At 35.8% G+C, this 26,510-nt stretch overlaps 1 protein-coding gene across 1 annotated transcript in view; it reads right to left on the bottom strand.

Annotated features, from left to right (window-relative positions):
• LOC110026310 (vam6/Vps39-like protein) overlaps positions 1 to 26,043 on the bottom strand; it is a 28,498-nt gene extending 2,455 nt beyond the window's left edge. The window contains 10 exon segments of the mRNA XM_020727202.1: positions 130 to 372; positions 446 to 552; positions 555 to 660; positions 12,137 to 12,463; positions 12,546 to 12,978; positions 13,223 to 13,335; positions 21,097 to 21,240; positions 21,345 to 21,476; positions 24,504 to 24,712; positions 25,265 to 26,043. Coding sequence (XP_020582861.1) covers positions 130 to 372; positions 446 to 552; positions 555 to 660; positions 12,137 to 12,463; positions 12,546 to 12,978; positions 13,223 to 13,335; positions 21,097 to 21,240; positions 21,345 to 21,476; positions 24,504 to 24,712; positions 25,265 to 25,718 — 2,268 coding nt within the window. The 5' untranslated portion in view covers positions 25,719 to 26,043.
• Between the last annotated feature and the right edge of the window lie 467 nt (positions 26,044 to 26,510).

The following is a 26,510-nucleotide window of genomic DNA, read 5'->3' as shown; positions in this document are numbered from 1 at the left end:
AGATACTAAATATCACAGAGATGCAGATCTAAGAGTTTTTCCTAGACAATATTCCATTTTTTTTTCAGAATTAATATTAGTAATCACTTGTTAAAACATCCGATTGACCATCTTGAAGGAGCATATCACCTTATGAATATAGAGAGACAAAGCAGTCTGATGTTGACCGAGCTTGCCTAGTAAAATGGCCCGCTCTTCGTAAAGAGCATCAGATGGAAGGCGGTACAAGAGGTTCTGTGTGTTATACGAAGGCATGCTATCTAACAATGACAATAACTTCGTCCGTGTGGATGAGCAGTTCTTCTCGTCCCATTTATGCTGCTCTTTTAGATCCTTGTACCAATCTATAACTTCTGAAAGGTATATTTGAACCTGACCAAGAAAGCTGCTCAACTAATCTGGAGTAATTTGTAATGTATAAATTGAAGATGGCACAATTTCTTACCAGTTCACTCTGAAGGTTTGTGTTGATCCCATTCTCACTCATTAAAAGCATAAGCTCTAAATAGGTAGATTGCAAGTTTGGTGCATGCTTCTTTAAGTATGAATTGCAGCAGGAACATTTCCAGACAGAAAAAGCTCAATGGTCTCTGAAGGACATTTTTCTAGGACAGGTGTAGAATATTCCAAAACAAGCATTGGGTCTGTCCTACAAAGAGGCTGCCAAAATGAAATATACCAATCATGCAAGATGTACAAAGCTATATGACTGCATGATTAAAAGTGATTAGCATTAATATAAACATTCTAAATATTTACATTCTAAATATTTTGAGGTAAGGAAAAAAAAAAACTGATGATTCAAGCTAACTGAATACATTAGCCAAAAAATAGATATTTTAGTTACATGTATTTTGAAGCATCAAGTTGAGCATATTTCTTCAATCATGGTTACTATGAAGTATTCTGGAGTATTTATAGAAAGTACCATCATCCGTTCTAGGTTTTCAAAAGAAGACAATATAGTCACACATGGCGCCTAATTTTCTTCTGCAAGTAGGAATGCAGAAAATACATAAAAAAGTTATGAACATGATGGATGAAATATTAAACACAAGTACTAACACAGGAGCATCGCCGCTCAGGAGGGAGGGATGTGACAGGCAGGAAAGCCAGTCTCGAGAGACCAGTAGCTGGAAATTTCACTGTTGACTGTGTGTGCCTTGCGGGGCCCATATTTGCCTTAACTTGATTTATAATTACGATTTTATTTATGTCCAAGTATAAATAAATTGCCTCGAGCCCGATTTTGGGCGCTTTTAATTTTTTATGTTATTGGAGACTTATTTCTCTCTAATGTAGCCGTTGTATCCTGTGTGTTCTCATGCAAGTAATGTTTGTAGCTTGTTCGAGAATAGGTGATGAATCTCCCTTGGCTTTTGTGCCTCACTGGTGTCGTTGTTGAATGTTCTCCCTGCTATTTTCAACATTCACAGCCGCTGAACCTCTTTAATCCTCTTCCAATCTCCACCTTCCAATCTCCACCGACTTTGCATATTCTCTCTCTTGCTATACCATAGAGTCTCCTCTATGGATCTGATGCTTAAACACCTTTCAAGAATCCTTTAGCAGGCTCAAGGACTCTCCACTTGACAGTTCGTAATCAGGAATGCATGCATTAAATCAGATATGCAAAGCATCTGGGAAATGAAACTGCATTACAGTGAACTCAAATACTCATTTGATGGAAATTAAACAAGATAGATTCATAATATCAGTTATTCAAGCAGTAGTAATACAATAACTTCGTAAAATAAAATAAAAAAGATAAATGAAAAGAAAAAAATAATTTAATGTCTTAAGATAACTGAAATAAAAGAGCAAAAAGCTCAGGAATAGGTTCATAAATTTTGGCAAGGCTATTTTGAGACCACATGCATATCTAGCTACATGTATTCAGTCAAATGAATAGTTTCTGAAGAAGAAAATGGGGAACATAAAACTGGACACGGCAGAAATTGCAACGGAGTAATTTGTGTTGAACCCGTATTTAAATTTGTAATATGAAAAACAGCCTTGCTAAAAAGAATCCTTTTTCTACATTGCGTCATATTGAAGGTCATATTTTCATTTAATTCTAATAAACTAAGATTATTATTTATATCATATGTCATTCTTTCTAGGTCCACCTCTGTCTTTCTTAACATAAGTTAAATTTAAGGGTCTGTTTGGGGCAGCTGCAGCTTATCAATAACTACTGACAAACAGTTGATCAAAATAAGCTACTGATCAGCAGTTGATCCGGATAAGTTGGTTAATTGTTTGGTTTGTGTTGATGTAAAACAACATATTTGCAGCTGATTATTAACAAATGACAATTCTGTCCCTGTGCAGCAATGTGGTTTGCAACAAAACTATAATAGCAATATATTTGATACTTAACAAGCAAAAAAACACTTCAGAACAATAGAAAAAATAAGATACACACCTCACATAACAGTGAGTATCAAGTGTACACTAAAAAAAGACGATAATTAAAAAACAAATCATAATAGTGAGTAAAAACAATCAGTGCATCATAACAGATAAGACATCCAAAATGTCCCCACCAATTACACTCTATACTCCATAGCCACAGCACACACAACCATAGCACCCACATGTTCTTGAGACGAAAAAGCAATAAGTTAACACAGTGATCACCACCAATGCAGGTACCATGAGGTTCATACAAGATGGAAGACAAGAGAATGAAGCATCATTCAAATCTTTCTCTAATGCAACTAACTGTAATTCCATGTCATAAGCATCATTAAAATTCGAAGTGTCAATTCTAGCTACCATTTAACATCTAGTGGTAATATATCAATATATCATAAACCTTTGCAAAAGCCACCAACTACAAGATCTCCTCGGCAGCTACTTAAGAAGCCCGATAATTCAAAAATGATACATTTAGATTCTGATACATATAGAAGGTGGAAGCTTGAAGTTACCTCAACTTATCAGATCAATAGCTCGAAATCCAACTAGAATACCGGAAAAGACAAATCACAAATCTCAAAGAAACACAGAGGATGAAAACCAAAAATCTCTTGAGGAAAAATCTCGTGCACCAATATGTAAAATCTCACAAAAAATCCAACAAAGAGAGCCAAAAAAACGCATGAGGAAAGTCACGATTCCATCAACAACCGCATGATTACACAGAGCCAAAAATAGCAATAACTTACAGAGAAACGTAACCAGAGCACCGAGTGAGAAGAGAGAGGAGAAGGGCAATGCTAAGAGAAAGAGAGGCGCGGGTGAGGGAGATCGATCCTAGAGCTAGGACAAGGATAGAGACACATGATCGAGATCGAAAAGATTACGCGATAATAATTTGTAAAGGAACGGGAGCCGCAGGGTCGATCCCACGGCTGCAATCCTTCAAAAATAACTCTTGTCTCGCTCGCATGTTTTCGGAACCGCCCACCAAACGTAATTACCAAACAATTTGTTGGCGTTTTGAAAACATGATATGCATAAATATGTTGCCCCAAACGGTACCTAAAACATCTACTCTACTAACCAGATCATCACATGGTCGATGTTTAAGATGACCAAACAATCCAAGACGACCCTCTCTAATCTTGACTGCCACTGGAGCTACACCAACCCAATCACGGATATATTCATTTCGCATTTTATCTCTAAGTGTCAAACCACTCATCCACCTAAGCATTCTCATCTTGGCAACACATAACATTGTTTTATGCTTCTCTTTTAATTGCCAACATTTTGCGCTATAGAGCATTGCAGGTCTCACCCCCATCTTATAATGTTTTCATTTAAGTCTAAGCGGTACTTTTCTATCAAGCAATAGGCCTGATGCATTCCTCCACTTCAACAAACCAGCTTGAATTCAACTAATAACATCTTCATCTATATCACCATGAACCTGAGATATAGAATGTTCACACCTTTTAATGATTTGATCACCCATAGTTACAATTCAGCCACTAAAACTACTACTAATAAAATTACATTTTGTGTATCAGTTTTAGATCTACTCAAAAAAATGTCTTTAAACTCTAATGTAGACCTCCATAATTCAAGTCTTTCTTGAACTCTTTCTCTATTCTTATCCATAAGAAGGATATCATTAGCGAAAAGCATGCACCAAGGTACATCCTCCTATAAATGAGCAGTAAGGGAATCCATAACAAAAGCAAAAATATATGGGCTTAAACTCAATCCCTGATGTAATCTAACTAAAATAGAAAAATACTTGGTCAATCCTCCTGTTCAAACACAAGTAACATCTTTAGTATACATATATTTAATGACTTGAATATAAGTCATATCAACACCTTTCTTCTCTAGAACTCTCCAAAAGACTTCTCCTGGAACCTCATCGTAAGCTTCTTCTAAATCAATAAAAATCATATGTAGATCCTCCTTACTATCTATGTACTTCTCCATCAAACCTCTTAATAAATGTATAACTTCCATAGTAGACTTGCCTGGCATAAATCCAAATTGATTATGAGAAATCTTTGTCTCACGTCTTAATCTATGTTCAATTACCCCCACTTATAACTTTAAAGTATAACATATTAACTTAATTGCTCTATAATTTGCACTCTTGTGCATCCTCTTTATTCTTAAAAATGGGGACCAAAAGACTCTTCCTCCACTCCTCATACATCTTTTTAGTTTTTAAAATAAAATTAAAGAATTTAGTAAGCCAAGAAACTTTCAAATTTCCTAAAAAATTTCACATTTCAATTGGGATATTATCAGGCCCCACCAATGGTTTTCTTTAAAGTTACCTCAACTTTTTTTTAATTAATGCGACGGTAAAAATAAAACTTTTTATTATTATTAACAATATTAAGATCAACAAGGTCGATCGTACTTTCAGAAACTTCATGAAAAACTTATCAAAATAGCTCACTCACCTATGTTGACTATATTCACCTAAGAAAATGACTTTTTAATTTCATCTTTAATGCACGTTACTTGAAACTAAATCTTCACTTTTCTTTTCTCTTTGTTTGGTTAGTTTATACATATATTTTTCACCTTCTTTAATATGTAATTGTTGAAAGATCTAGTAAATAATGATGATTATATTTCATATTTGTTATAACTCTATATTTAGAGGGGTATAAATTGTATGAGCTTAGGAATCTCTATTTATTCTTTTTCTTAATTAGAGAGATTAGCTGTCTCTTAAATTTATTATTATTCATTTCCATGCCTGCTATATTTTTTTTTTATTGATTTCCTTACAAGTAAGTCATGTAATGGGTATTTATACCCCTCTTTGCATCAATAAAAATAAGCTCTCTTACATTTTTCCACTGTTTAATAAACACATTTACAAGTCTTTGCATCAATAAACACATTTATAAGTCTTAAAAAATTATTTTTCCACATCTAAGATAACAGCTAATTTCCCTTTAAAAGTTTTTGGATGTGTTTTCTATGTGCATGTCCTAACTGTGTTTCGTTCAACACTTAATCTCAAAGCTGAAAAAATGTGTTTTTATTGGGTATGCTTCCAATAAACGTGGGCACAAATGTCTTAATCCTGTAAAAAAGAAATTTTTTGAGAGCATGGATGTCAAGTTTGTCGAGGATCACCCGTTTTTTCAAAATAATTTTCTTCAGGGGGAAAACTTAGTTGAAGAAAATAATTTTTAAGAAACTTTACTCATTTTTTTAACTAATTCTGATATGGAAACTAGAGTTAGCACTACTAATCTTATTTTGTCAGATGTCACCTTATCAGAGACGTGGAGAAGTACTTTCAATGGATCATAACCCTCAACATGAACTGCAAGTTTATACTAAAAAGAAATTCCATAAATTTACTACAGCCCCAGTTATTCCCTCAGCAGATATTCAATCACCTTTGTCGAATAATGACCCTACAACTCAAAGTAACCTTCCCTCTACTTCCACTTCTTCTGATCTTGATCTTCCAATTGCTTTCAGAAAAAGAATATGAACAAGCACGAAACATCCTATCACACAATAATTGTCATATGAAAAACTATCAAAAAATCATAAAGCATTTGTGTCTAGAATTTATAATATACTTGTTCCAAAAACTGTTCAGGAAGCATTAGGTGAACTGAGTTGGAAATTAGCTGTGATGTAAGAAATAGATGCTCTTAAAAGAAATAACAATTGGACATTCATTGATCTACCTAAAAACAAAAAGACAGTTAGGTACAAATGGGTGTTCACGATGACGTTTAAAGCTAATAGAAGTGTGGAGAGATACAGAGCCAGACTAATAGCAAAAGGATTTACTTAAACTCATGGTATTGATTACCAAGAGACTTTTGCTCCTATTGTCAAAATTAACTCTATTAGAGTAATTCTTTCTCTTCTAGGTAACTTCATGGCCACTACATCAATTTGATGTAAAAAATGTGTTTTTAAATGGAGAATTGCGAGAAGAAGAATAAATGGACCTACCACCCAAATTTGAAGAAAAATTTGGAAAAGTTAAAGTATGCAAATTAAAAAAGTCCCTGAACGGGTTAAAGCAATCTCCTAGAGCTTGGTACGAGCGTTTTGGTGATGTTATCAAGAGAAATGGATTCTCTCAAAGCCAAGCTTATCACTTTTTTTTCAAACATTCCATCAAAGATAAAGGAGCCATTAGAATTGTGTATGTAATTGACATAATCATGACAGGAGATGATCCTCTATAGATTATCAACTTGAAGAGGAAACTTGAAGTCGAATTTGATATTAAAGACTTGGTAAAGCTGAAATATTTCCTCGGAATGGAGTTCGCATGGTCCAAGGAGGGAATTTTTGTCAATCAACGCAAGTATGTACTTGATTTACTCAAAGAAACAGAAATGATAGGTTGCAAGATAGCAGATACGCCAATTGAACATAATATAAAGTTGAAAACAGAGCAGCTAATGTGGTAATGGACAAAGCACATTATCAAAGATTGATAGAGCGACTAATCTACTTGACTCACACTCGACCAGAAATAGCCTTTGCAAAAAGTGTTGTGAGTCAATTCATGCATTCACCTGGACCTACTAACTTCGAAGTTGTATTCCGAATTTTGAGATATCTCGAAAGAACTCCTGGAAAAAGACATTTGTTCAAAAAGGGAGAACATCTTCTAATAGAGGCCTACACAGAAGCTGATTAGGAAGGAGATGTAAATGACAGAAGATCCACATCAGGTTATTTCAGGTTATTGTACCTTTGTAGGCGGAAATCTGGTTACTTGGAAAAGTAAAAAAACAAAATGTGGTAGCAAGAAGTAGTGCTGAAGTAGAATTCCGCTCGGTGGCACATGGACTCGATGAAGTATTATGGATAAAAACACTCCTTGTTGAAGATTCCTATGTCAGCACCTATTAAAATTTACTGCGACAACAAGGTTACAATCTCTATAGCTCATAATCCAGTTCTACATGACAGAACAAAACATGTAGAAGTTGACAAATATTTCATCAAGGAGAAGATAGATAATGGTGTGATATGTATATCCTACATACCCACTGTTAGCCAAACAGCAGATATTCTAACAAAAGGCCTTTTCAAAGTGCAACACGAGAATCTAGTTAGCAAGCTTGCTATGAGTGACATCTTCATGCCAGCTTGAGGGCTTGAGGGGGAGTCAGCTTGAGGGGGAGTGTTGAAAGATCTCGTAAATAATGATGATTATATTTCATATTTATTATAACTCTATATTTAGAGGGTTATAAATTGTATGAGGGATCTTAAGAATTCCTAATTATTTTTTTCCTTAATTAGAGAAATTAGTTGTCTCTTATATTTGTTATTATTCATTTCCTTGTCTGTTATATTCTGTTTTCTTTTTTTCCTTATCAGTAAGTCATGTAATGAGTATTTATTCCCCTCTTTGCATCAATAAGAATAAGTTATCTTATATTTTTCCACAATTTTTCAGTAATCTTATTATAAAATCACAGAAAACAGAATTTTTAACGTCACAAATTATTCTCATAGATTCCCTACAGGCCACCTTAAATTTTTCCCAGTTCTATAAACTTACAATTAAAATAATATTTAAAAGTCAAATTTCTATATTTTATCTTCTCTTGCACAAAATTATTCCACCACCATCTTTAGTTAAAAAAACTTTGTTTTGATTCTCTAATTACATCTTTTGTTATTTGTTTAATTATGTTTGTTACTTTATCCCACATAAAATCAGCTTCTTCATGAAAATCCAAAATATGGAAATCTTGAAGTTTACTCAAACAATAATTTTATTTGTTTTTTAGATGTCCCATTGAATTCTATGACAATATTTTATTGTATTTTTTATCTTAAAACTTTTTTATTTTTTATCTTAAAACTTTTTTTATCTTAAAACTTTTTTTCTTAAAATCCAGAACTAATAATCGATATTGAGTACTTAAATTTTCACTTGAAATAACCTCACAATCTTATATTCTCGAACTTTTTTCCTCATAAAAAAACAATCAGTGTTTTATTAGATCAATTCTTATAAGTAATAACATGTTCGTATCTTTTATTAAATATTATTAGCAATTACAAAATCATACGATAAATAAAATTCTAATATAATTCTACCTTCTTCATTAATCACTCTAAACCCGTAGCCACCATAAATATTTCTAAAATCTTTTATACTCTACCAACATTTCATTTAAATCTCTTTCAATTAAAATTCTTTCTTCAAGAGGTATCATTTGTATTAATTCTTCTAGGTCATTTCAGAACTTTTCTTTTGAACATATTTCTCTTTCAATTAAATCTCTTTCAATTAAAATTTATTCTTCAAGAGGTATCATTTATATTAATTCTTCTAGATCATTTCAGAATTTTTCTTTTGAACATATATCTAAACCTACTCGAGGAGTATATGCACTTATAACATAAAAAATCTTAGTATCAACAACAATCTTTAAGGCTATAATTTTATCTTCAATTTTATTAATATTTATAATATTATCTTTCAAACTCTTAATTATAATTACACCTATACCATTTCTAGCGTGACTCGTACCTGAATATCAAAGTTTAAAACCTAAGCTATTAATCTCCTTAGTTTTTTCTCCAACTCATTTAGTTTCTTGAATATATAAGATATTTATCTTCCTATGAATCATAGTATTTACTAATTCCATTAATTTATCTGTGAGAATACATATATTCCAATATCTTCTCATAATATTAGTTTCATGGACTAACTTCTTTGCCTATATTCGTCCGTAGTGTGGGAACTATTACTTAATTGACAGTACAACCGGGCATCGATCTAGCGACACTTGCACAATTTTCACCGAATTAGGGTCATACAGCGCGTTGTTTCCAGGAGACGCCTAGCATTTACACAAAAATTTAAAATGATTCATGTCATAATTTTTTGACCAAAATTTTACAATAACCATCTACCTAACGCAACTCTCTACTTTTCACATCAAGGGCTTGGGATCTAGCAATTGCAGTGTTAATACCAGGGCGATGAATCAGTAACTAGCTTTTCTGAGTCTCTAAGTAGGAAAGGATGAGATAGTTATAACTACAGGTAATATTTATGTGTTGGAATCCAAAAAAGGATTGTAAGTGTATGCAGGCAGTATTATGGGAGAATCTTAAATTTTATAATTGGTCTTTACCCTGCTTGTTTGGAAAGGCTGAATCCTGCCTGTGGTGTATACATCCCATCTTTAAAACAAGTTTACTGTACGTTCTTAGAGAAGGTCAAAAGGAGGCAATGAATCTACTATTCTATTAACCCAAACAAAGGAGTAGGTAACCGCCTTCTTTTGATTATTACATTCATAAAAGAAAAACTTGTCAATACTAGTAACGAGCACTGAAAAAAATGAGTCGGATCATACAGTACTAATGAAAGAAAAATGAAATGAGTTTAGATTGGGATTTGCATTCAAAGAAAAAGACTTCAAATCTGAATTTGAAAAATAACAGGGACTAGGCAAAACTAGATCAGGACCGCTCAACTATACTGGAATGATGAAATCGTTACAGCTCATTGTGCACTCCTCCAAAGCCAGCATGAACTAGATCAGGCCACCATAAGCGCAAAAATCTGCATGGCTTCACCGCGTACGATTATTCAACACTAAAGCTATCACGAACCGCTCACCACATCCAAGAAGACATTCGCTCAATTCAAGAGAGCTCGTTTGATTAGAGACACCATCTAGGTCAAAAGCAATCACCTCATCCAAGAAAACACTAGCCCGGTTCAAGAAAGTTTGTTCGATTAGAGAACATCATCCATGTCAAAAGCACTCGCCTCACAACAAAAGGTGTCCATCCCAACCTAAAGGACACTCATCCTAACCATGTGAGGAGGACTCACATATTCCAAACCGGCCTTTGCTCGAGCTATAGAAGGAGGTCAATGAGTCCCTCCAACCTACCAGACCATCTCACTGACTCATGCATCAAAACCTTTAAGCAGCAGAAAAGGTAATCATCCATAAGTACTCTCTCGAGTCCTGTGCCCACAAGTTTGCAATAGTCCAATCATGTGCTCATGGATTATCGCCCATTCTTAAGAAATACAGCTCTTCGTATGGTGCCTTGAACCCCTGCAAATGCAAAGGGGGGGTCAGGGCCATTTTATGGTGATAATTCATTTAATAATAAGAAGAGAGTCGGATGACTATTCGCATTCTAGAAGATATCTTTCTCTTTTCCTCACCCTCTTTCTCATTGATCTAGTTAATGAGATACAACTTATTTACAAACAAATTTGGATTCAACAATTGAAAAAAAGGAAACAAAGTTAAATTCCATCTGAAAATTACGATATAATATTTGAATCCATGCTTGATACATCATACCTTTGCGAGATAGTATTGAATTGTGTTGTCCCCTATTTTTACTTGATATAATTTATCTTAAAATAAATGTTTGAAACTTTGTATCTCAAAATTTTGATTTGATTTATGTTTAACTTGAATTGCATGTGATTCACTATCGCATGCATCCGTAAGCATCCCACTCACATACAACAATAAAAGTCGCGTCCAGCAAATTACACACCTGCACTTCTATAATAATTTTCATCATATCACATTTTAAATCATATAATAAATACTTTATACTTTATATTGTTCGTGAATATATTTATACATTAATAGTTTCATATAACTTATTAGCGCTTCGGTTAATAAAAGCGTCACTTCGCTCTGTATTTTGCGCTTTGAATCAAAAATAAAGCATTGTACATAGTATTGTGCTTTGATAACAATGACACACACACATACTGCCGATTTTTCTAAAAAATATTTCATTAACTTCAATTATCATCCCATCATGCTATTTCCTCCCCACCTAGTGTTAGCGACTGCTCAAAGCAAACAATGGGGGTGGTAGGAATAAGTATATTTTTTTAAGGTGGATGGATAAATGACGAAGTTTATAATTTAATTGCCCAACATAGATAAAGTTAAGTTTTAGGTAATGATGCGGTAGGAAGTAAGTGTTGGTTTGTCAACCTATAATATTCCCATCATTTAGTATAATTGAAAATTGAAGAGTTTATTGCAGGTATACCAATAAAGAAAGCACCAACTTAAGAAGATAATTTGATCAAGCTAAAGATATCATGGAACAAACTTGGTTAATTCAATCAAGTTAATCGAAACCCAAGACAAGACCAAGAGACCGTTGTAAGCACCATACGATAGGAGAATCTTAACCGTTATCATTGTAATGCATAAGCATTGTTCCTCAAGGCAACGTAACTCATATGACATCTAAGTATGATTTTAGTTGGTTGTATTTGCTCATGATACTTGGCATTGACTCAATAAATTAAAATTTTTTGAAGTCAATGAGGCGATTGAAATATTATTTATACAATAATTATAAATGCATCAACAAGAGCCCAAAAACATGTATATAATATTTAACATAATGTAATAAAACTGTGGATATCATATTTAAAATATGATGGAAACTACAAGAATCCTAATATTAACCATCGCTAGAGTTTTTCAAGATATTTAACATCGTTCCAGAACACATTTCAAATTAAAACTGTAGTAACTCTTATAAAATTGGTACTAACTCTTATATGCTGGATGATCCAAAAGGTGTGCATTACAAATCATAGAATCGTAACAGCACATAGAAACATAAGTCTAAGCAAAACAAAACTCAAAAGTATGATGCAAGCTTTTGAAAGCAACTATACCTTGAGATAATCAATAATCATGGATGGCTTGAAGTTCTGAGATTCACAACTCCTAATGCCCGAACTTGATTCTTCAATAAGCTGATGGAGAAGTTTGAGTGCTTCATGATGCATTCCATTGCACTTATAGAGCTCTAACAACACCTCATAATCCTTCCTTTCTTTCAAAAGTTCTTCACAAATGTTTAAGTCACAGTAGTTAGGGCCTTTCAACAACTCTAACGCTCCCAAAGATTGACCAGTAAGAAGCAGGGCCTGAATAAGTGCTGTGTCCAGTATAGTTGCCATCTCCCTTCCAACTGAGCTGATATGAGGATGACCTCTTTTCTGTTAAAGGAAAGACCCTGGTTAGAGACCAGAGAACCAAAACTTAGGTCAATCAAAACTGAAACTGCAATATTTTTTTCACCTTTATGTAACTCTTAGATCCATATGGTTCTGAAGTCATTATGCTGCCCTGCACGGCATCAGAGACAACTTCCTCGGTTACTTCTGCTGTTGCCCTTTCAATAACACTAAATCTTTTCCTCTGCAGATACTTTGCTAGTGCCATGATGGCATTATAACTCATTTTTTTATCCTCACTTGCCGATTTATCATCAGATTCAAACAGTTGTGCCGGCAATGATGATTCCATGTCATCTGACACGTCAGAAGAAACCCTTGATAGGTAAAAAGCTTCTGTCAGCTCTTGGTACTTCTCAGGTTCAACAATAGTTAGATCCTTTGGTAGAGTTATTGACGGATATAAACATAATATGTGGGTAATGTCCACTTGGGAAGCTAAAAACTGTTCCATGGACTCCTCATAGCTCCCATTGTCAAACAGATAATGCCCATACCTAGAAATGAGACATTAAAAAAAAATCACGAATGACCACTATAAACTGATATTAAGAAAAGCTAGTTTTCAGCCTCTTGTTTCAATTGAAAATTTTAGTTTCCATCAGAAAGATAATATTATAGTTATATTATACACAAGGGATATGGTCATGCTGTAAATTTAGAGATCTTAAAAGAATACTTGACACTAAAAAATGGCTTTGTATTGAACACGATATCAAATAGCAGATGCTGATTAAGGACCTTATATGTATAGAGGCTTCTTTTGCTGCTCGAAGGCTAGAATCCTCTGGTGGGAGTAGCTTACACAAAGCTAATGCCTCCACAAAATTCCCAGATGCTGTCAGCTGTACAATCTGCACACACAATGCAAAATTGCAAAGACAACAAAAACACAAGAAAAAAAAAATCAGCATAATTTCGAAGTCTAACAGACATCACAAATTCAGCACAAAAACCGCCAAAAATGGGCTTTATATGTTACCATTAAATGCCTGCATAGAAGCTTAAAGCAAAATTTACCATGGAAGAAATAAGTCATTAGATTTTAGACAAAATGAACATCAATGAACCAGATCAAATACATGGGTTTAGGAAATATTGGGAATTAGGTTTGGCTTGAAAAAGCTAACCAGATTAGATTGAGTCAAGGTAGTTGGGGAAAATTTAGTAAAACGGGTAGGCAATCAAATGGAATTTTGAACTAATAAAATTCATATTTCAATTGATATTCCAGAGAAGTATATGTTTAGAAATTTTAATTCTTATGAGGTCATCATGGAGGGAATTATGATGGATGCTTTCAAAGAGATTGTGGAGAGAATTATGAATGATATTGTATAGGTTAGTATTAAAAAAATTATGGATGATTGGTATAAATTTTTGCTTAAAATAAGGAAGATAGGATAGGTATGAAAATTTCAATCTCAAATTTGAATTTTAAATTAAAATTTAAGATCACTTTATTTTTGCCTTTTGGTTTCATGGCAAGGTAAGTGAGGCCAATTGAGCCAGTTTGGGTAAGTAAGGTTAATTTAGGTTTATTAGGTCAATTAGGCTAGGCTAAACTGAAAGGCCGATTAGGTTTAAATGGATCAAGCTTGGGATTAGGAAATAGGGGGAATTAGGTTAGGTTTGGAGAAGCTAACTGAACTAGGATGGGCAAAGTGGTTGGAGAAAATTATGTAGGTGATCATAATGAAGTTTGAATTAATGTTTTGAAATTCAAATTTTAATTGGTATTCAAGTGAAGTGTACATTTAGCAATTTTGGTGAAAATTGGTATGAGGCCATTACGGAGGGAATTACGAAGGATACTATGTAAGATATTGTAGAGGGAATTATACAGCACATTGTATGTTGGCCGTATTATAATTTTAGAAAATAATATTATTTTAATTTTGAAAAGTGAGACCGAATGGATCTCGCACGTTTGATAGTTTAAATGGTTGAGCGCGATACCACAAGTAGTACACCATCCCGAAGGATATGCATATAACTTATTGTTAGGCTTAACTACCTAAACTAAAAGATTTGTGACATTCGTTTAGTCTACGAAATTTTTTTTATAAGCCGACAAGTTTCCCTATTTAATACGGGAGATTAAATAAGATTTATATTAAGCTGAGTTCTTAAGTTCCCTATAGAGTAAAACCCTTATAGTTAATTACATCTTATGCAATTAAAATCACCTAAGAAGACTCTCGATTAAGACTAGTGGTTTTGTTTTCAAGATTTCAAAGTTTATGTTTCCAATATTAAATGTGAGAAAATCAAAGGGGAATGACTCAAAATAAGAACAGTTATTTTTAGGAGTCAATGGAGTGAAAGGTAGGGGATGTCACAGATCCGAGAAAACAAACCCCAGTGACTTCCCAATTATCCTACGATTAGACTTTAACTCTGAAGAAACGTCCTACACCTCGTTGTCGTGGCCTCAATCGCCGCTATCCGTCCACCTGCTTCCACGCTCCGCTTCTTGGAAAAAAAACTACTCTAAGCTCCTTAACATCTCGATTATAGGTTTGGGGTTGTGGTGTGTATAAATATACAGTTGTTTTGTCAGTGGCTTGCTATAGGGTGCCTCCTAAATCGGGTGTCCTACTGTCCTCTATCCTACAGACCCCTGCAAGTTTATAGAAACAACATCAATAATAAAAAGGAAACATGTTGCGAAGCACAGTAAACAATAAACAGTAGCATCTCAAGCATGAACTATATGTATATACAGTAAAGTGTCGTAAAGGAGAACGGTAAGTAAAGAAAGGCAGTAAAGTATACAGTAGAAAAAAAGTAAAATGTTGTAAATATAAAACAAACATGTATAGCTGACGAGTGTGATACTTCTGTAAATGCGGTCGGTGTCGCAGGTGAAGGTAAACGAGTTCAACAAAAATTTTAACAGGTGGCAAGCATGAATTTATATAAACGAGAATGAATGGCGAACATCACCTGAAAAGCTCGAGAAAAACGACAAATGTCCCACGGTAACTCGAAGAAAACCGTCGAAAACACGAGAAAAATTTGGAGGAAATAAAAAATGATCTACAAGGATCCCAAGAGAAAACACACGAAAAATCCAAGGAAAGAAATAAAACCGTAAGCACTCGGGTCGGGCTAGACTCAGATTTAGGTATTCTCAAGGGACTCCGAAGACAACTATCGATCTCCCGTATGTATAGAGTCTCACATTCAACTAGAAGGGTTTCAAACAATACCAACTTAGGAGGGTACTCCTTAGCCCAGTACCGGCAATTGACAAGTGGACAATCAAATTTATTACTTAAAATTTATATTTTTGGCATGCATAAAAATTTCATGCATATAAGAGAAAGTAATATATATTTTTGTAGTCAAAATACTTTTGTAAATAGCGTATTTGTTCTTATCATACATGTTCTTATCATTTTTTATAAAATATAATTGTCCACAAATCGATCGCACTATCGAGCTAGAACCACCAACGACCTAACAAGACAAGAGTGTTCTGCTAGTCTGGTGTCTGCGAATAATATTGTGATCATACATTTCACGGGTCCCTGGATTGAATCCTGATGGCGTACGATGGAATATTATTTCGCTCTACCACCGAATGTCTTTATCATCAAGGCCTAAAACCCCAAAAAAGGTCGTCCAACTTATGACCTTGTTTGACGGTTCATATATATCGACGGCTATATATGTGTGTTTGTGTGTCAAACATAAGCACCTAAAACCAAACCAAGAAGCAAGGAAAGCGAACCGAAAAGAAAGAAATGAAAAAAAGGAAGACTAACCCACCTCCAAAACCAATTTAAGGAGGGTGCAAAAATGGTAGGAGGGTTAGCCTCAAACATTCACCCAATGGGACTCCTCGAATAAACAACAAAATGTGGCACACCTATCAATGCTAGCTCCCTCTTTCCAAGCTACCGGTGTAACAATCCGAAAGAGGTGTATCAAAAGGCTTCAATTGCTAGCCCAAAACACTCCAAAAGGCACATTTTAAAAGATTCCAGTTGCTCCTAAACTTTTTCAAATACCAAAAGGATTCTCCTCATTTTTTTTTATTGAAATCAATTCAGCACAAAGAGTTGCAGCTCAAAGAATTGAGCTCTGAACTCTCTCCCAACGTTTAATAGATCGTTCTTCAAAAGGAGCACCCGAATTCTTCAAAACATAAAGATTAAAATATTCCAATTTACAATGAGTAAAGCACTCAATTCCACTTCAAACCAACAGCTCCAATGAACCCAACACAACACAAAGGAACCCATGCAGGTGCTCACGGGTAGGGGCAATAGAAGGGGACAATCAAATCAAGTGCCCACGGCTAGGGACAGCAGGACAAACAACCAAACCAGGTGCCCACGACTAGGGGCAGCAGGGAAGCCACCAACCAACACAAAAGGAATCACAAACAAGTGTTCTCGGGTAAGGGAGCAAATCTCAACAAGACACAAGGAGGGCCCAAACAAATGTGCTCCCCCATTCCAGGGAGAGAAGCGGTAGGGAAACAATCAAATCCAACATAGGGAGACTCCAAACAGCTAGCTCTGGGGAAGGGCAGCAAGGATACCACTCAAAACCGACACAATGAGCCCAGCTAGCAGGTTTCGGATAAGGGGCAGCAGGCAAACAACCCACACCGACATAGGGAGTATCAACCAACAAGCTTCGGATAGAGGGACAGCAAAGCAAACAAACCCACATCAGCAGGGAGTACCAACCAGCAGGTTACGAGTGAAGGCAGCAGAGGAAAACAGCCAACACCAAAGTAAAGGAACCCTCACATAGCAGGTTTCAGGTAGGGGCAGCAAGGCAACACCCACGGCAACACAGGGAGCCCAAATAACTGATCTCGGGTGGGAAAAGCAAAAGCACCACCAAAACCAACAGAAGGAGGGCACAATAATGAATTCGAAAAGATCCAACAACAGAAAACAATCCAAATTAACATAGAGAAGCCCCAGTCAGGCTCTTGAATAGAGCTAGCAAAGAAAACAATCCAAACTAACACAAAGGAACTCCAGCAAGTCTCTCGAATAGAGCTAACAAGAGAGAAGAAACACCATAAAACTCCAAAAACTCTAAAGCAAAAAGGTAACCGTCTATATATGTTTTCAATAGAAGGAGGAGCAACTACGCCCCAAAACAAAAAAATTATCCATTTCATAAGCATGACAAAACCCTTTTTTTCTTTTTTGTAAAACTGAAGCTGTGGAATCTACAAGAACCAAACCAAGCCAATTCCATAAAACTGAAATCGCCAGCTCCATAAAACTGAACCGAATGAGCCCATAAAGCCGAGACCACAAGGCCCCACAAAATCAAACCAAGCGAGTTCATAAAAGAAGCAATTGATTCCAGCATTTGCATTTGCATCAACCAAACCAAGCTAGTTCCAAAATCCCAAAACCAAATGAGCCGACAAAGAGAACAGCAAGTTTATAGGGTTGAAACAGTCATTAGATTTTAGCATACAGATATAGATATAATAAGAACACAAGAAGGAAGCTTGCACATGCATACGAATTGAACCATGCTTTTTGTAAGCCTACATTTTCAATTAAGTATCATTAAGCATTTAATACAGGCCCAACAGTATGCAGTATTCATACTAGAGCCAACAGAAACCGATAGTGACTTCAGCCAGCTAAAAGTACAACAACTAATAGCTATTCCAACATTAAATACCAGCAAAGACAAGTAAACCACCATATGCATGAATTCCCCTTTTTTTTAAGGATAGAAATTTACGCACAGCCCCTGTCGAGCGGAGAAGGAAAACAGGGAAGAAGAAAGTGGGTACCTCGCTTGAGCTTTTGCCAAAAGATAGAGGAAAACCACAAGGTTTCCCAAGCACCAGGCTCACAAGCAAGAGAGGTGAATCAGACAGTCTCCCAAGCTCCCAGACTTTGTAACCTCACAACCCTTCCCCAAGAGGGGTTTTTAGAGGAGGGGAGGGGAGGAGAGGAAATAACACAGCTTACCGGAGGATGAGGCCAACCCAGAGCCGGACCCGGCAAAAGGAAACCATTGCAGCAAGAGCCACAGAGGTAGAAGCTATCGGGAAAGGAGAAGAAATGTCGCATTCATGACCCAGAGAACAAATGTGCCTGGGTCAACTTACCATAGTGGCTTCAGGAAGGAGGTTCTCGGGCAGAGGATGTCGAGAGAGAGAGGTATTCAACTCCTCGTCACGTGAAGGAGAGCATTCGAGAGAAGGGGGCGGTTAGGGCTTCACCCGCGGGCGAGAAGCGCGATTAGGGTTCATGATGGGGCTCGACTCGCAATTGAGAAGAGGAGGCGGGTCGAAGAGTTGTTGCAAGCCAGGTGTTTTAAGGCAAAAATAAAATCCCCCAACCAACCTATCTCATATCTTTTATATTAATATGTATATTAGTTATATAATATAAGATATCAAATTTCCCCGATTCGCGCATTTCCGCTTGGCATGATGTCACATCAAAATGGGCGTCCTCCCTAGCTAAATTCGACGTCCCGGACGCACCGGCGCGGTCTGTTTCATCATCTGGGGTTGTGCGGACGACTTCGTCGACGATCGAGCCGAAAACACGTCAAATTCAAATTATCGCAAAAGTTTCGCTCGTGATCGTTTGTTCCAGCAATTGATTCGAGTTTGATCAATCGTGAAGCCTTCTACAGGTGCAGGTGACATGAATTTCGATAATTTATGTGCATCGACGCAAGAATTGTAGTATTCGTGTATCGTGAGCGTGCGCGGATGTCGCAATGGGTTTTCCTGTGATTTCAAATCCTACGGGTACTCGACTCGAGCTTCGTCACGCTGGTTTTAATCGACTCAACTAAGCGTTAAGGATTTAGAACAGGCCATATGAAACTGCGATGAGTCAAGAAGTGGCTCGAATTTCTAGTTGGTGCAGGTCCCAGACTAGCCCTCTAAAAGAGTCCAACAAGAAGTCTTAAGTCTAGATCCTAGGCTCTAAGAAGAAGAAGAGACCTCACCAAAAATGAGATCAACATTGTATAGGATAGGTTGAAGGAAACTATGGATGATAGATATAAATTGTTGCATAAAACAAGAAAGATAGGATAGCTACAAAAAAATTTCAAACACGGATTTGAATTTTAAATCAGTCACTTTTATTTTTAGAATTTCAAATTCGAAACTTACTTTCTTTTATTTGTCAATTTCTTGCATCTAATTCATACTTACTGCATTTATCTTTGTTTTTCTAGTAGTTAAGAGTGGTGATGCAAGGAGGGGGTGGCTAATGACGTTAGATAAAGAAGGCTTTGGATGCAACAAGGCAAAAAATAACTAAAAAATATGAAAAATAACCACTAAAATTATTTAAAACACTAATGAAATAAATTGCATAATATATATTGAATTTGTGAATAGAAAGTGCAGAAGTGTCCAAAATTTATGTGGAGAGTATATAAAGTGGCAAACTAAAGAGACTAAAAAAAGGAGGAGAGTATTATTATGATCTCTTGAAACTTCAAAATCAAAAAGAGATATGTTAAATTTGTCAAACGTGACAAATGTCAATATTAATAGGGCCAACTTAATAAATTCAAATCAGAACTAACCCCCTCTAGTATCTGCAATTTTCCAAATTCAGCAAGTTCATCATTTTTCAATAAAAAATACCCAAATTTCTTCACAGAAAACATCTTCAGTTTAGGAACTTCTGCACTAATATCCATTTATGTTGAGTGGAGCAAAGAAAGTGGATAGTGATTACGTTTGGAGTATGGCAACTTAAGTATTTAGAGGGGATGATCATGAGTAAAGGAAGAAACATGGAGGTAAAGAGACAGAAGAGATTGTGATGAAATGAATGAATGCCATGAGAGGAGGTTGGCAAAATGTAGAGTAAAAGATGAAAAAGGATTTTAAGGCCGTAGAGTATGAGAAAAGAATTAATCCTCAGAAGGAATGCTACATGAAATTCCCCTTTATGCCATATCTAAAAACCCAAGGCCTAATAATACTTGCTCCAAATTTATTGGCACTCTAGCCCTACTAATATTAAGATAATGAAACCATAAGCAAAACCCAAAAAATTAAGAAATAAGGAAAATGGCATTAATATGACAAATTCAATATTACTAATTCAGCTGGCATAAATAAACTCTTAAACCAATCAAATAAAAGTAGACATCTCTCACACTGCATAACATCCAAGCCAACCTTCTCACTTCACTATAATTGGCTAAGCCATGACAGCACTTTTGGGACATATCCTAGCTCTAGCAAACATCAAATTAGGAGTTATTTAAATAATTTTATCAAAATTTGATAATTTCCTATTAACTTGTCATCAGCATTCAGCTTTTATAATCTGGGATCAATTTGATAAAGAAATTTTTCATATGGCATGAATCAAGGAACTAAATCATATAAGAGAACCTTTTAAACACATGTTAAATGATATGATTCAATGGAATAGCTTGCTAAAATTCTAAATAAAGTTATATGAGAATCGTGAGCAATAATTATTGATTTAAACTTTTTTTTTTAAATCCAGAAAGTATGTTAAATTTGAGTATGTAGTGTTTCTGTATATAACTGAGTCATGTAAAGCTCAAAAAGATTCAATGTTCAGATAATGGAATAGTAATTCTAATACAAGGCAATTCATTACCTGGGCACCAACGGGAACTGGCAAAAGACCATAAACAGAACTTCCAACAGCAGCAATTACACAGTTATTACTTTGCTGAAGGAGATGAACATCCCTGAGCACAATTGTCTGAACCAAAGGATATGGCGAGTCAAGAGAGCGTATCTGCATCGATAAGACATAATAAAAAAATAAAATAGATATCAGCTTGTGGAATTTCTTAAAGAGTGATTTCCGGATAAGAGTCAACTTAATATTTATCAACTTGCCTCAACATGCCGAGGTAGGCGGGCTAATCCATATGGCTTGTGGATGACAATAGAGCTAGGGGCCTCAGACCAACATATCCTGCCATCATGTAGGAGCTTGCCATTTTGGTCAACAAAAACTCCAACGTCATCCTATAAATAGATGCAAGTGAAGACAAACTCGCATGCAAAATAAGCTTGTAAGCATGGTTTCCCAGCTCTAAATACTGCTCAATGCTACTGTATATTTCCAAAACTTAATTGAATGATTTCAGGAATTTGCTTAAATGTTTGATATATTAACAGTCACGTCAAGACCATAGTAAATAGAATAATGTTAAGATATTTCAATTCAATGGCTACAAAACTCAAGAATTAAGTTTTATCATAATATATTTAATACTCATTACTGTTCCAGTTGCTTTTCCTTCCATCGTGATAATAAGAAACATTTTCTTCGGCTTATGCGCTAGCATCACAAGGGTATTTCATCAATCAATAATGAACAATATTCAAGGAAGGCTGCTTCTAAAAATAAAAGAAAGGATCATAGTATTTAGAAACAAAATTTACTAAGATACCAACTTCAAGAGGCGGCACAATATGTCCATCCATGTGAACAAAAAACCAACATAGAATGATAATAAGCTGCAACATTAGTAGGCATGCCATGCCATGTGAATCAAGGTCTACAGTCAAAGCTCACAGTGCACCAGTGCAATCAATTATATTACTTAAGAGTAATAAGCATGAAATTAGCAATTCCTAGCTCATGGTTTCCGGAACTAGACATGCAGATAAAATCTTGTGCAACACCATATAATGAAGAGGTACATAATATTCTCTTCAAAAATACCGTTATTAGGAAATTTCAAATTTCCAGTCATCACTCTTTAATCCCACATGGAAAATAACATACATCCTTCAGAATGCAGAACAAGTTCAAATAGCAAAAGGTACAATAAAAATTCATATATTCTATGTTCACTAACTTAAGTCTTGTGAACATGAAAAGTATGATGCGAGCGGCATACCTTAAGATTGGTTCATCCTAAGGGGCATTTGGTGATTTACATAACTTATAATGAAAGCCAGCTGAAATGAGAGAAAATAAGATTTATTTTAACATTTTGTTATTTTCTTGATCATATCTACTATAATCCTCTCTTACATATATATAGGGTGTTGTAATCAAATAAGCAAATTTGGATATTGAAAAGAATCTCTGCATTGAATGCGAAGGCTCCGTTCTTCGAAAGATTTATAGGATGCGACGACAATTTTCCAGCATGAAGTTTTGTCAGTCTATATGATTCTTCACCTTTTTTCTTTACTCTTTTCATTCTTATAAAAATAAATCCTTGAAATGATATTTGTATAATTAAATTCTACAATATATGTAGATATTAATTTTATTGGGTTTGAATAATTTTAGTTTATTGCAACTTAAATTCTTCATAGATAATTTTTTATTTGGGATCAATGATTAAAATCAATAAGATTTAAGTTTCGTTGTTTCTATGATATATCATGGGAGCGGGGGAAGCCTCCTCAAATGTTCTATGAAAATGAGTTATACAAAGATTAGAATATTGCTTACACCTACGATTTTGTTGATTTATCTCCATAAAATATCAAGTGATTGTCTGGCACGGGAAATCCACACGATCTTGGATCCCGCCAGGGTCAGACCCGAGGATGGGACATCCCATCCTGGGCGCAGTACATTAAGACAATTAGCCCTTGTGGGTCCCATTTTCTTTTATTTTTGAATTTGCATTAGTATTTAATTGATGTCTTCATATAAATAATTTGCTTAAAAACTTGTTTGAAATACTTTGAACTTTGGTTTATGCAATAGAGGTTGTTTCCTCTAGTTTATTCTCAGTAAAGTGTTATATTCATAGAGATTTCTAAGGACATGTGCCGGTAGTCTGATTGGAACAAGATGGTCATCTTTCCTGGACGTCCAACAACCTCCTCAACCGCCGATTACACAACCCAACAGAAAATTTCTTGCAATCAAGTGATTGTCTGGCTACAAATTGCATCATATTTCAGTCATCATTACTCCTCCCCTCCTTCGTTACCTATGCTACTACTATCCTAACTCATTCCTTTATATTCCACACCGCCGAGGAATTCTAGATCGCCGTCATTTGATCCTGCAAAGAGAACATGTTTACATGTGGAATTATTGTTGAAGTTAATATCTTGGTGATGCCAACAATTAATCATTGAATGACTCAATTTCCTGCAAATTTGAAAAATCAAGAATTGCTGGAACATTTTTGCCACCATGAGATGTATTCAACAATTGCCAAGTGTTTCAACCTCGATGAGAAAATAATTGAACCTCGACTACCAAAAAAAAAAAAGGGTTGAGGCCTATAGACTGAATATTTTACAGCTCGCAATATGATTCAATAGCTAAGTTTATTTCTTTGTTGCATGGAAAAGAGTATAAAACATCAAAACTAATGGGCTACATAGTCATTGGCTCTTAAAATTTTAAGGCTTGAGATTTCTAGGTTTGACGAATTTCTTGAATAAGGTTGATATGAACAATATTTTTAATGTTGGACATAAGAAAATTAAGCTGAGACGATATAGAGGTATAAGCAAAATGAAGAGAGATGTTAGTCTTTGAGTCCATCATATAAAAAGTAGATGCATCTATGAAGAGAGGAGACAAACAAAGAAGGAGATGAAAAAGACACTGTGAGACACTATCTCTGAGACCATGTGAACCGAGCCAGTCAAAACACGTACAAATGACAATATAGTGAAAAACCGGAAAAGGGAATATTATACAAAGTAAAATAAATGTAGAAAAAAACTATTCCTAGAATATCATTCCGGCAACGTTAAAGGATTATATATAGTAGGCCAAGGTACTGCCAGTGACACTGGTTTTTTTAATCAAACCATGAAGAAAAGTTGTCATTATAAACAAATGGTAGTAAAGCAAGGACAAATTGTAGTAAAGCAAAGGCAAATGAAGAGCATGCAATAACGCTATTGCTAGAAATACAACTTTAGCAGCAATGAACCAAGCCTAGAAACAAAAATCCTATGGAATAATTAACAAGAAATGGCCTTTAAGATATAAAAAATGTTTAAAATGATGAAAACAAAACAATAAAATTCAGGAGGGGGGGGAAGGAAGTAGAAAAGTACCTTTCCTAAGATAAGCTCCCCGGAAGGGAGAGGAACAACTAAGGGGACACTCCTTCCAGACGAGAATACTTTTGATGATGCCCCAGTTGTAATGTTTAGTATTATGTATTCCTTTCCAATCCCCAAGCAAATATTTTCACCACACCATGCCATAGACTTCACTTGATCAGAGACACCAAACTCCTTGACCTCCACAAATTCACGACCACCTAGCAATCATAATTAAAATCAAGCTGAGCTTTTATATGGTGGGAAGATGACAATAGCCCGCGCACCATAATTTTGATTCTAAAACCGTGTTATTCATTAAACTCACGATTAGTTGTGAGTACTAAGAGATTAAAATTAAAAAAATGACATTATCTAGCATGCATACTACTTGCACTTCCATAACATTCACAGTTTACAAGAGCATTGCCGTTCCCTTCACACATATGAAGCAGTTATCTTAACAGGTTGCCTTGCCCCGACTCAAAAAAGGATACAAATAAATAACAACATTCATATCAGAACCAAAATAACCTGCATACTTCATCTCTTACACTAATCTTCGGGTAGTTTTGACAAATCGAAAAAGCTACGTGATTATGTCTCCAGAAATAAAAAACCAACCAAAATGGTGAATAGACCCCTGCTTTGGCTAGTTTCCACAAATCAGGGCGATTGCGGAGTTTATGGCTGGTGCCTGAAGATTTGCGAATATCCGGAGAGAAATTTTGCGATAAGGTTAAGAAAAAATGGGAATCGAATGGCCAAATTACCATCCAGTCTATATATGCCGACCCTCTTCTGCCTGCCAACGCAGAGGAAGCCCCTCCGATCAGCCCAACTGTAGACATTAGCGCCCTTCGTCTTCGCTATGGCAACAACTGTCTCCAGATTGGGCAGCCGGTGGAAGGCGATCCACTCTGACAGGGACAGCAGAAGGTCCCGTGAGCGGCACACCTCCATCGCCACTGGCGCCCGCTTCCAGAACCCCGACATCGACCTCTCCAGCTCGTACGGCTCGGACCTGATATCGGAATCGGACTGCGGCAACCCCTCATCGCCGCTGGTGAGCGAAGCAGCGGTCAAAAGAGAGGAAGCCGGTGCATAGATTCGAAGCGAGCCGTCAGAGCAACCCAAGAGGATCTTATACCCGTATGATGCGAAGCTCTCGATCTTGGTGCTGCAGCCCTTTACAAGCTCCACCAAATCGTATGCGCTGTGAACCATAGCGTCCGTACAGGACTTTTGTCGCTTAAAGTTCCCCGCTGCTAGTAGAAGGCGACGATGAGCACTGGTTTGGGAGAAATTTTAGCGAAACTACAGCTGCTACTGCTGTAGGGTTGGGGCGGAGGGTGGGGGAAGAAGACAGCCTCAGTGATTTCTGGACTAGGAGGAGGAAAAAGATTGGAGCTTTGGCCGTGATCCCGTCGTTGCCTTACCGTCACGAAGGTGACGGTTTTGGGCAATATCGGTCACGAAGGTAGGGCAAAATCGGTCACGAAGCTCTAATCGCGGCGAAAATTTTCGGTCACGAAGAAACGGTTTTGGGCAAAATCGGTATTGGGGGAAGAGTAGGCAAGTGTTTCGAGTTTATTAATAAGTTTCTGCGGTTATGTTTTTTTGTCCTCGATTCGCGAAATCTTATTTATAAGAAAAAATATGTAGAGAGTTGCCACCCGGCATTATGATAGAGTTGTCACGCGGCATTATGACGAAACAATTGTATATGTGGCGTTTCTAGTTGCCACCCGGCATTATGATAGAGTTGTCACGCGACATTATGACGAAACAATTGTATATGTGGCATTTCTTTATTAGAGCACTGATGCATCAGTACTCCTGAGATAATATTTATTATTTATTTATAATATAATTAAAATAATATTATATTTGATATTCTAGAAATAAAATATCACTTTATAATGGTGCAAAAATAAGATATATATATCTCACTTAAAAGTTAGTGTAAGCGAGTCTCATTCTTAAGAAAAAAACTATTCAAATAACATTTAATAAAAT

This window comes from Phalaenopsis equestris, unplaced genomic scaffold (genome assembly GCF_001263595.1).
Source record: "Phalaenopsis equestris unplaced genomic scaffold, ASM126359v1 Scaffold000364, whole genome shotgun sequence".
Lineage (NCBI taxonomy): Eukaryota > Viridiplantae > Streptophyta > Magnoliopsida > Asparagales > Orchidaceae > Phalaenopsis > Phalaenopsis equestris.
This window is presented reverse-complemented; position numbering and strand designations above follow the sequence as displayed.